Consider the following 13,124-nt stretch of genomic DNA (forward strand, 5'->3'; position numbering starts at 1 on the left):
AAAAATAAATCTTAAAAGCAGGCAGAGAAAATGATGCACTAGTTATAGGAGAACAATTCAAATTTACTGCTAATTTCTCACTGGAAATCATGGAATCCTAAAAGAAGCAGAACAACAGTTTTAAAGTGCTTAAGGAAAAGGATTATGAATACAGAATGTTATATCCAGAGAAAATATCATTCAGGAAAGAAGGTAAAAGGCATTCCCAGGGGAAGAAAAAGAATTGACAGAAGACTTCCTCTAATAGAATTGCTAATGAATGTTCTATCATTCAGGGAAATTATACTGTAGAAGAACTTAGAATACCAGGAATGAAGGAAAAGAATAACAAGAACAACAGAAATGGTAAACACTGAGTAATATAATGAACTAGTCTTCTCCACTCCAGAGTTTGTTTGCTTTTTGTTTTTTTGGGTTTTTTTTGTTTTTATTATACTTTAAGTTCTAGGGTACATGTGCACAATGTAGCAGGTTTGTTATATATGTTTACATGTGACATGTTGGTGTGCTGCACCCATTAACTCGTCATTTACATTAGGTATATCTCCTAATGCTATCCCTCCCCCTCCCCCCTCCCCACAATAGGCCCCGGTGTGTGATGTTCCCCTTCCTGTGTCCAAGTGATCTCATTGTTCAATTTCCACCTATGAGTGAGAACATGCGGTGTTTGATTTTCTGTTCTTGGAGATAGTTTGCTGAGAATGATGGTTTCCAGCGGCATCCATGTCCCTACAAAGGACACAAACTCATCCTTTTTTATGGCTGCATAGTATTCCATGGTGTGTATGTGCCACATTTTCTTAATCCAGTCTGTCACTGATGGACATTTGGGTTGATTCCAAGTCTTTGCTATTGTGTATAGTGCTGCAATAAACATACGTGTGCATGTGTCTTTAAAGGAGCGTGATTTATAATCCTTTGGGTATATACCCAGTAATGGGAAGGCTGGGTCAAATGGTATTTCTAGTTTTAGATCCTTGAGGAATCACCACACTGTTTCCCACAATGATTGAGATGGAGTCTCGCTGTGTCGCCCAGACTAGAGTGCAGAGTCACAATCTCGGCTCACTGCAACCTCCACCTCCCGGGTTCAAGTGATTCGCCTGCCTTAGCCTTCCGAGTAGCCGAGACTACAGGCGCCCACCACCACGCCCAGCTAATTTTTTGTATTTTTAGTAGAGATGGGGTTTCACTGTGTTAACCAAGGTGGTCTCAATCTCCTGATCTTGTGATCTGCCTGCCTCGGCCTCCCAACGTGCTGGGATTGTAGGTGTAAGGGACCACACCCAGCCCACTCCAGAGTTTTAAATATGTATAATGGATGATGGCAAAAATTTTAGATTGTCTGATAATGTTTCCAATGTATGTAAATATAATACTTATGAAATATGAAAACATAAGGGGGGAAAAGGCAAAGGGACTGTATGGTGGCAAGGTATGTATATTCTACTTTAAGTGATAAGATATTAATTCTACACACTATGAAAAATATGTACATTATAAATGCCTGGAGCAACCACTAAAATAAAAATCATACAAAGAGATATATTTAAAGAACACTATCCCAACAAAAACAGAACACTATTTTTTTTTTTTTTGTGAGACCTCTCACTCTGTTGCCCAGGACAGAGCAGAGTGGTGCAAACACGGCTCGGTGCCACCTTCACCTCCTGGGCTCAAGTGATCCTCCCACCTCCGCCTCCCCAGTAGCTGGGACCACAGGTGTATCTGACCACACCTGGCCAAAATAATATTTTCTAATTTCCCTCAAATCTTCCATATATCTTTCTGTTATAGATTTCTAGTTTAATTCCAGACTGGTTTAGAACTAAGGACATAGTCTATCTTGGATAGTGTTCCATATGTACTTGAAAAGAATAGGGCTGGGTGTCGTGGCTCATGCCTGTAATCCCCACACTCTGGTAGGCCAAGGCAGGCAGATCACTTGAGCCCAGGAGTTTGAGATCAGCATGGGAAACATGGCAAAACCCTGTCTCTCCAAAAAAACCACAAAAATTAGCCAGGTGTGGCGGTGTGCACCTGTAGTCCCAACTACTCAGGAGGCTGAGGTGGGAGAATCACATAAGCCCAGGAGGTTGAGGCTGTAGGGAGCTGCGATCATGCTACCGCATCCCAGTCTGGGGGACACAGTGAGACCCTGTCTCAAAAAAAAAGAAAAGAAAAAGAAAAAAAAATATTTTGAACTTAATGAAAATGAAAATACACATACCAAAATTTGTGAAATGCAGTTAAAGCAAGACTGAATAACACGTATAGCATTAAATGTTTAGATTAACATAAAACTCTTAGAACATAATCTTCTACCTTAAGAAAGTGAGAAAAGGAGCCAAACAAACTCAAAGCAGTTAGAAGGGAAAAAATATTAAAGTGGAGAAATCAGTAAATTGAAAAACCAATGAAACCGTCAGTCAGTTCCCTGAAAAGATCCATGAAACTGGTAACCTCTTACCAAACTGATTTTTCAAAGAGACAAGGCAAAAATCATCATTATAAGTAATGAAAGAGAGGATGTTACAACAGAGTCTATAGACATTAAAAAGATAATGGAATACTACAAACAACTCTTCACACATAGCTTAAAATTTAGATTAAATGATTTAATCCTGTGAAAGTCACAAACTATTGAAACTGGCCCAAGAAGAAATAAATAACCCAAATATTCTATAGCTATTGAAAAAAATTAATTCACAGCTGAAAAAAACTTCCGGCAAAAAAATTTCCAGACCCAGATGATTTCACTGGAAAATTCTACCAAACATTTAAAGAAAATATAAAGCAACTCTATACAATATATGCCAGAAAATAAAAGAGAAAAGATACTTTCCTGCTCATTTTATGAGGCCATTATTGTCCTGATTTAAATTTTTTAAAGACAGTACATGAAAAGTAAACTACAGGCCAATATCCTTTATGAACATGGACACAAAATCAAACTATCAGAAAATTAACTCCAAACTGGGTGTGGGGGCTCATGCCTGTAATCCCAGCACTTTGGGAGGCCGAGGCGGGCATATCACTCACCTCTGACCTTGAGGTCAGAAGTTCAAGACCAGCCTGGCCAACATGGCGAAACCCTGTCTCTATTAAAAATACAAAAATTAGCTGGTGCAGTGCCAGTCGCCTGTAGTCCCAGCTACTCGGGAGGCTGAGGCAGGAGAATTGCTGGAACCCAGGAGGCAGAGGTTGCAGGGAGCCGAGATCACGCCACTGCATTCCAGCCAGGGCGACAGAGAGAGACTCTATCTCCATAAAAAAAAAAAAAAAAAAAAAAAAAAACGAAAAAAAAAAAAAGAATATTAACTCCAGCAATACATAAAAAGAATACACCATGACCAGGTGAAGTTTATCCCAAGAATGAAAGACTAATATAATCTTAAACAATCAATACAATCTGTTAACTGATAAAAGATAAGCCACATAACCATATCAATTGAAAAAGCATTTGACAAAATTTAACATCCATTCATGATAAAAGCTCTTAGCAAACTAGGAATAGAACTTCCTTATTCTGAAAAATGGCCATCTAGCAAAAACCTACAGCTAATATGCTTATGATGAAAGACTGAATGCTCTGCCCTGAAGCTCAGGAACAAGGCCAGAATGTCTGCTCTCACATTTATTTAAACTGCACTATAGGCTGGGCGCAGTGGCCTACACCTGTAATCCCAGCACTTTTTTGGAGGTCGTGGCAGGTGGATCACTTGAGTTCAGGAGCTCAAGACCAGCCTGGGCAACATGGCAAAACCCTGTCTCTAACAAAATTACAAAAAATTAGCTGGGTACGGTGGCATGCGCCTGTGGTCCCAGCTACTAGGGAGGCTGAGGTAGGATGATCACCTGAGCCGGGGAGGCAGAAGTTGAAGTGAGCCAAGAGTGCGACACTGCACTCCAGGCTAGGTGACACTAAGACTCTGTTGCAAAAAAAACATAAATAAAAATAAATTGTACTATCGGTTCCAGCCATTACAATAAGGCAAGAAAAATAAATAAAAAGCAACCACATTGGAAAGAAAGAAGTAAAACTGTCATTATTTTCAGATAACATAACTGTCTATGAGGAAAATCCTACAGAATTTACCAAAAACCACTAATGAGTGTAATAAATGAGTTTAGTAAGCTTTCAAGATACAAGATCAACATACAAAAATGACATTTCTACACATCAATATTCTGAAAAATAAATAAAATAATTATACCCACAATAGCATCTAGAAGAATAAAACACGTAAGAATAAATTCAACAGAAGAAATTCAAGACTTATACACTGAAAATTACAAAACGTTACTGAGAGGAAGTGAAGATCTAAATAAATGGAAAGAGTCTTATTATTCATGGATTGGAAGATAAAAGACTGTCAAAACAGCCTTTCTTTGAAAACTGACCTATAAATTCCTTGTACAACTATCAAAATCCAAACAAACCATTTTGCAGAAATTGACAAGGTGACCAAACATTTTTGTGAAAATGAAAAAGATCTAAAACAATTTTGAAAAGGAAGAAGAGAGTCTGGAGATTTTCAACACTTTTAATATAAAGTCATAGTAATTAAGATGCTGTGATATTGGCACAGGATAGGTATAAAGATCAACGAAACAGAACTGAGAATCCTGAAATAAATCCTTATATGGTCAACTGATTTTTAACAAAGGTGCTTAGACAATTCAACAGAGAAAAAGACTTTCCATAAATGGTACTAAGAACTGCATATCCACAGCGGGGAGGAAAAATGAACTTAGATCCTTACTTCAAGCCATGCACACAAATTTTTTCAAAATGGATCACAGATCTAAATGTAACAGCTAAAACTATAAAACTTGTAGAAAAAAACAAAGGAGATAATGTTTTCAACCTGTGGTTGGACAGAGTTCTTATATACAACTCCAAAAGCAAGATCCACAAAAGAAAACAGTTTGATAAATTGCACTCCATCAAATATTAAAAACTTTTGTGTTTCAAAAGACACATTAAGAAAATGAAAAGGGAAGCCACTGGGAGAAAATATTTGCTAATCATATACTTAATAAAGGACTTGTATCCAGAATATACAAAGAACTCTTACAATTCAATAAAAAGACAACCTTGTTTAGCAATGGTCAAAAGATTCAAATAGATATATCACCAAAGTAATTATATTGATGTTAAATAAGCACATGAATAGAGATACTCAACTTCATTAGGTTTTAGGAAAATGCAAACTAAAATCACAATGAGGGGCCAGGTGTGGTGGCTGATGCCTGTAATCCCAGCACTTTGGGAGGCCAAGATGGGGGATCACTTGAGGTCAGGAGTTCAAAACCAGCCTGGCCAACATGGTGAAACTCTGTCTCTACTAAAAAATACAAAAATTAGCTGGACGTGGCGGCGTGCACCTGTAACCCCAGCTACCATGGAGGCTGAGGCACAAGAATCGCTTGAACCCTGAAGGTGGAGGTTACAGTGAGCTGAGATTGCACCACTGCACTCCAGCCTGGGCAACAGTGCAAGACTCTGTCTCAATAAAAAATAAATAAATAAATAAATAAAATCACAATGAGGTACTTCTATGCATGTATTAGAATGGCTAAAATTAAACAACTGACTATACCAACTGTTGGAAGGATGCAGAACAACCTGAACTCTCAGACTGCTGGTGGTAAATGGTAAAACCACTTTGGAAACATTTGGTAGTTTCTTAAAAATCAAACATATGCCACCAGTCACTCCATTCCTAGGTACTCACCCACAATAAATACAAAGACTTGCACACATATGTTCACAGCAGCTTAATCTGTAATATCCAAAAACTTAAAACAACTCAAATGTCCATCAACTGATGAATGAACAAATTGTGGCATATCAATGCAATGAAGTACTACTGAGCAATTAAAAGAAAAGAACTACTGATACACATTACAGCCTGGATGAACATCAAACACGGTATACTGAGTGAAAAGGAAGGACACGGCCAGGCACGGTGGCTCACGCCTATAATTCCAGCACTTTGGGAGGTTGAGGTAGGCAGATAACTTGAGCCCAGGAATTCGAAACCAGCCTGAGCAACATGGCGAAACTCCATCTCTACAAAAAATGCAAAAAATGGTACCTGGGCACGGTAGCACACACCTGTAGTCCCAGCTACTCAGGAGGCTGAGATAGGAGGATCACCTAAGCGCAGGGAGGTCGAGGCTGCAATGAGCCATGATTGTGCCACTGCACTCCATCCTGGATGACAGAATGAGATCTTATCTCAAAAAAAAGAGAAATTTTTAAAAAACTACATGTTGTATGATTCTACTCTCATGAAATACAGAAAATCTAATTCTATAGTGACAGTTGATCAGTAGTTGCCTAGGGCGAGGAGGAGGAGTAGGGATAAACTGCAAACAGGCACTAGGGTACTTTTAGGGTAATGTAAACGTTCTACTATTGAACTGTGGTATAGTTTCACAACTCTATAAGCTGACTAAAATTACGGAACTAATCTTCAAGTGGAAGGATTTCATGGTATGTAAATTCTACCTTAATAACCTTTAAATTTTTAAAAAGTATAATGAAGAATAAAAACAAACCCAAAACAACAAAATAGCACATTAAAAACAACGGCAAACTAGTGTCCAGAATATGTAAAGAACACTTATAAAACCATTTTATAAATGTTAAACCTCCCAAACAAAAAAACAGATAAAAGAAAGAGCCAGGCACAATGATGCGTGCCTGTAGTCCCAGCTACTCAGGAGGCTGAGCCAGGAGGATCAGGTGAGCCCAGCAGTTCGAAGCCAGCCTGGGCAACACAGGGAGACTTCCATCACTAAAACAAACAAATGAAAAACAAAAAATGAATAAACAGGAGTTTTACAGAATAGGAAACATAACCTATAAATATATAAAAAGATGTTTCTCACTTTAATCAAGAAAATGTTAATTAACATCACAATAAGATACTATTTTAGTCACCAGATATGCAAAAATGCCTTTGACACAGTTACTTCTAACAATGTATCCTATAAATCTATTCGTACCAGGCCACCAAGATGTATGTACAAAAATATTTTCTGGAGCACTGCATGAGCATCTGGATTGAAAAAAACCTAATCATCCATAAACAGAGTATTAGTGAATTATAGTACATCCATATACTGGAATACTATGAAGTCATTAAAAAGAAACAAAAACTTACATTGTGATACACTGCAGTTACCTATTCCATAATGCCATAAACGAAAAAAGCAAGGCACAGAACAATTGGCAAGTACTATTTATGTTTATATATAAAAACACTCATACATTTGAATATATATACTTATACATGCACATACATATGGTCTTATATACGCTTTGAATATTTCTGGAATATATCACAAGAAATTCCTAACAGTATTTTTCTCTGAGAAGAGAACTGGGGATCACAGTAGGCACTTTTAGATAGTACATCCTCTTGTACCTTTGGAAGCTTCCCATACTTACACATTACTTTTAAAAACAGTTAATACCAAATAAATGAAAAATTAATTTAAACCTCTAGGTGAATTAGATAGTTAATCAAACTGAATAATGCTATCTGTAGACAAAATCTGTCTCTGAATACCCACTGTGGGCCAAACACTATCAAGACAAAGAAAGTGAGGCAACAGGGCCTTGGGCAGCCTGCAGTCACACACAAATGTTAGAGATCTGTACTGGATGACACTGAGAGAGAACAAGCATTTCAGCACCTACAATTATAGAATGTCAGGAGGATAAGACATTCCTTCAGAGAAAATAAAAATGTAAAGGTTCCTATAGAAACTCAAACACTAGAGAATAAAGCCAAAAGAGACCTTAGAGTAATTCCGAGTAATTTGTCAACAGGTCCACATTGGCCAACTGACAAGTTCATCACTGAGAATCAAGAGATGCCTAGGACCCAGGGAGCCCAGGACCAGCCATCAGCCACCACCAGTGGATGCTGGGAACAACCTTCAGCATCCACTCTGTGCTTGGGATGGGGGTTCCCCAAACCAGCTTAAAATAGTCTCTAGCTCTGCCTGCCCTATGGGAGCTGATAAACTGAGTCACATTTCCATTCTGTAGAAGACTCAGTGAAAAAGGATGGCTGTTTCTCCTCAGGTCAAAGGTTAGAATGAAAAACTGGAGCTCACTCAAAATAATGCTGTCTATTACTGTGTCTCCTCTCCACTCCACTACTACTTTGTAGTTCATGACCATTGTGTATGGCATTTCCAGACTTTGTTTCTTGGTCCTTAACAGTAAACAGAATTGTCTCCCTAAGCCTTTCAACCAGATTAAAAGAAAAAAGATAAATCAATCATCTGGCCCCTTTCTCATTGTGGAAAATCCCTCACATACTTCTAAATCTCCTTTATGAAAGTTTGACCTTGAAGATCAAGAATTTAACCCAAGCTGGGCACAGAGGCTCACACCTGTAATGCCACCACTTAGGAGGCTGAGGCCGAGGCGGTGGATCACTTGAGGTCAGGAGTTAGAGATCAGCCTGACCAACATGGTGAAACCCTGTCTCTACTAAAAATACAAAAATTAGCCAGGTGTGGTGGCGCACACCTGTAATCTCAGCTACTCAGGAGGCTGAGGCATGAGAATCGCTTGAACCTGGGAGGTGGAGGTTGCAGTGAGCTAAGATCATGCCACTGCACTCCAGCCTTGGTGACAGAGTGAGACTCTGTCACAAAAATAAATGAATAAATGAATGAATGAATAAACAGTTTAGTTTGAAACACATTACAATTTACTATCTACTGGTGTTTCACCACAAAATGTAAGCACCATAGGTCAGGGGATTTGTCTTGTTCACTGCTGTCATCTCCTGCAACTAAAACTATGCCTGGACACGGCAGATAGTAGACATTCATTAAATACTTGTTCAATGAATGAATCTTTGGCTATCATTGTATTCAAAAATAAAAGAGAAAAAACAAGTAGTTTTGTGTATCTTGCTTTAAAATTGTCAAGTATTTGTCAGAACAGCACAATCTTGTTAAATATTCTCACATATTCTTTAAGCATTATTTTGTTTCTTGCCAAATTTCTCATGTTATTTTACATTCCCACAGTTAAACATCTCCTTGAATGTATTCAGTCTTGACAGTAACATTTTAAGGCATCAGGAAGATCACAGGTTCAATGTCAAAAATAAAAGGGTGATTTTTAAAACCTGCAATTCAAAAGTACATGTTTTAATCAACATAGCTGCTAGCACAAAACTACCTAGATCAATGATCACCAAAGTAGGTGGTGTTTGAGCAGGGGAAGACAAAGTAGGCAGTAATTAGGACCATTCATTGAGGTCTGAGAAGAAAATCTTACAACTTTCATTTACAACTATTTTTAGTCTCATTCTTTAATTTCTATTTTTGAATAACTTTATTATTAATAATGTAACATTTATGGAGTACTTATCATGAATCAGGTACTATTCTAAGCAAATGCATTAATTCACTTAATAATTCAGTAAGGTAGAGAAAATTATCACTCCATTTTATAAGTGGGAAAACTGAAGTGTAAGAATTGAATGCTGTTTTTTTCAGTGGCTTGATCAACTTCACATTGACAGAGGCAGGTTTTAAATCCTAACATCAGATTTCGCTCTCTTAACCAATAATTACACGGCATATAATATAGTATTTCAGTAGCATATGCATAAATTCACAAATAAATACACATTAATGTATTCGAGATGAGAGCGTAAATTGTTCTGTTTATTTTAGGGTTTTTTTCCCCTGTTAGGAATACATAATCAAAAGAATATGGAGATCATTGATACAGGAAACACTGAAAGTCTTGCTCCTGTATTTAAGAACATATTTATTATAATGATTCCTCTGATTCCCCAAGACCTATAAGAATGGTAGTATTATTTTATAAGTCATCCTTAGTCCCACCAAGTAAGCAACTGTCTCTAGTAGCACTTGTCCTCATTTTGAACATTATATATATATATTCCTGGAAAGTTGTTTAAAATAAAAAACAACTGTGAATTCACTTACAATTCTAAAGAAAAAAAATGATCCCAAGATGCAACCACACTTGAGTATACTGATACTGATAATAAAACAATAGCATTCCTTTGAACACACATATCTAATTCTCCTTAATAAGCAATGCAAGAAGAGCCAATGATATGCATCTAAGTACCCTTTACATAACAGTATTTCAGGCATAAAAACTCAGGCTTAATTCTCATTTCACTGAGAATTCTTCATAGCTCCTGGCGATAATAAGGCTTTGGCTAAAAACAGCACATGTCTGAGCAACACAGCCAACTTATTTTTAGAGCAGCCCAGACCTAATTTGATAGAGTTTATAATACCAGTTTCAAAGTCCTCAATTTTATCTTTTATAAAATATTTTTTCATAAATGTTTATTTGTCTCATTATTTAAGAAAAAATAAACCTGGACCTGAAGTTAGCAATGAAAATAAAAGGAGTGACTGATCTGGGTGGATTAAACTATTGTGAAAACAAAATTATAATACATATAAAAACAATATATAAATATAAGATAATAATAACAATTAGGAAAAAGAACTCAAGTAGGTAGAAGAAAGCCTTAACAAATAAATCAAGGGTTGGGGGGACTGCTAGTCATATCTGAGATAATGTTGTCAGAACTAAATTTTAGAATTTGATTTAAGCCTGCCCTACCAGACCTTTAAATTCTAGCAATGGACTCCAAATCACAGCTAAGACTCCAACAGTATGAAGTCAGAAATCCTGGTCAGGCTTGAGAGCTGTAGGAGATACAAGTAGAAGAATGAGTAAAAATGGAAAGGCTGGCCAGGCATGGTGGCTCAGGCCTGCAATCCCAGCACTTTGGGAGGCCAAGGCAGGAGGATCACTTGAGGCCAGGAGTTCGAGACCAGCCTGGCGAACATGGTGAAACCTCACCTCTACTAAAATTGCAAAAAAATTAGCCAGGTGTAGTGGTGCATGCCTGTAATCCCAGCTATTCAGCAGGCTGAGGCACAAGAATCATTGAACCCAGGAGGCAGATGTTGCAGTGAGCTGAGATTATACCACTGTACTCCAGCCTGGACAGCACAGCACGATTCTGCCTCCAAAAATAAAAAAAAACCAAAAACAAAAACAAAAAGGAGAGGTTGAGTAGAAATAAGTGAGGTTTAAACAGATTGATGTCAAGATTTTATACATTACAGTGACTCAAGAAATATATAGTGCATATATTTCCTGTAGACATAGATACTAGATATTCAGTAATATATTTATCTAATACACTACCTACTATTAAACAACTGACCAAAGAATAAATGAACTTTTAAAAGATGTGAAATGTTTGTATGCTAATAGGTTGCTATATTTTTTCCCAGAACAAGTATTAGTTAATTTAGCTACCTTTGTTCCTGAACCAGGGTGGCTGGTATTTTTGGCAGATATCGAATGAGGGAAGGTATTCTGGAATGCAAATGCAGAGGAGACAGGATAACCAATCCCACAGGTTGGGTAAGTCAGTCTACCATCAACCTAAAAATAAAAACATAAAGATGATTAAAGATGAGAAATTAATTCTAAATATTATTTGTTCAGCAGGTGGCATTAGTATCTATCATAATAACTAATAATTAAGAGCACTATCTCAGAGGCCAGTCTTGTTTATCACACCACAAAACTCTGCTTTATTATCTACCATGGGGCTACGATAACTTTGAACTAGAGGGCTTTTCAAAGCAGCTGTGCAAGCTTGGATAAAACAAACTGCTGGGCCTACTTTTATACTAAGTTAAAGCCAAGCTTCTGAACCAACTTGTTTCACTCTAAGTCTCCTAAAAAAGCGGGGAATGGGGGAGTCTGGAGATCAATAGGCCAGTCAGAGATAAAATAAAAATAATTTTCTGTCAGACAGCACAAAAACAAAATTAGTGTTCTTAAACGGACTGAGACAATAATTGGTTTTGCCACTAATTTTCAATATACTGGTACCACACATTAACCAACGTTATGAAAACAAAGTTTATTTTTATATTGAGGCCAGTGGTAACACAAATCTTGAGAAGCATTTGTGCACACTAACGGATGCATACAAAAAAACACCTTTCACACAGCTATCACCAGTCATTCAAATTTTAAGCCAGTCAAAAAATTTTTTTTAAGTTTGTAATTCAGCCCGAGGCACTTCTTTCTGCACCTTTCTCCAATTTAACAGCAATCTTTCCCCTTCTTTAGACATCCAGTACTCTGACTTACCAGAGTAGATTAGGTTAAAAATTCAATTAGGAATCTGAAGTTTAAACCTTCTGCCAGTGTCCTGCAGCCAAACACCAGGGAACGCATGTGTAGATATACAAGCTAGATTTATTGCTCCTTGCAACAAGGGAAACTGCACACCATGAAGAAAAATGGGTATCTCCAAAAGTGATACCATGGGTATCTTCTTTTAAAGTTCCCTTAAAAGGGACTTATTTATTGGATTTAGGCACATGTTAGGTGATTTAAGAAAAAGTTTAAGTGGTGCTTTACTGTGGATTGGAAGCTACTGGGAAAAGGGGATAAATGTATGACTGGGTATCTGAATAAATCCTATCTAATAAGGCAAGAGGAATGTATTAAGGTCAAAGCTGTAATTAAAGCAGCAGCAGCCATTCATGTTAGCCAGGATATGAGGCTTATGGACTACATTTGTGATTCAGAAATGTTCATATTTTTGTATTCAGGCATGATTATGAAACAGTCTTGTTTTTGTATTGACAGAGTCACAGAGTAACCGTGCCTGATGTTAATATTACATGAAATTGTTGTGTTCAACAGGAGAGCCCCAAGGCCTATGTGTGGATGCTAGGCAAGCTCCTAATAGCATCTAGGCCTAACTATCAGATAATACCAAACCACCTCTGAATGTAAGAAGCTGCTTTTCTTATTCTCCCTTTTTTCTTTTTCTTTTTTCTTTTTGAGACAGAGTCTCACTCTGTCGCCCAAGGCTGGGGTACAGTGGCGCGATCTTGGCTCACGGCAACCTCTACCTCCTGGGTTCAAGCGGTTCTCCTGCCTCAGTCTCCCGAGTAGCTGGGATTATAGGCATGCACTGCTGCACCCAGCTGAATTTTGTATTTTTAGAGAGAGGGTTTCATCACATTGCCCAGGCTGGTCTTGAACT

General features: G+C 37.5%; 1 protein-coding gene across 3 annotated transcripts in view; it reads right to left on the minus strand.

The window, feature by feature from the left end:
- SASS6 (SAS-6 centriolar assembly protein) overlaps positions 1-13,124 on the minus strand; it is a 48,715-nt gene that overhangs the window by 10,713 nt on the left and 24,878 nt on the right. For all 3 annotated transcript variants that reach the window (XM_050807467.1, XM_050807457.1, XM_050807447.1), the window contains one exon: positions 11,369-11,497. In XM_050807467.1, coding sequence (XP_050663424.1) covers positions 11,369-11,497 — 129 coding nt within the window. The remainder of the gene's footprint in view (positions 1-11,368; positions 11,498-13,124) is intronic.

The sequence above is a fragment of the Macaca thibetana genome, chromosome 1, assembly GCF_024542745.1.
Source record: "Macaca thibetana thibetana isolate TM-01 chromosome 1, ASM2454274v1, whole genome shotgun sequence".
Classification (NCBI taxonomy): domain Eukaryota; kingdom Metazoa; phylum Chordata; class Mammalia; order Primates; family Cercopithecidae; genus Macaca; species Macaca thibetana.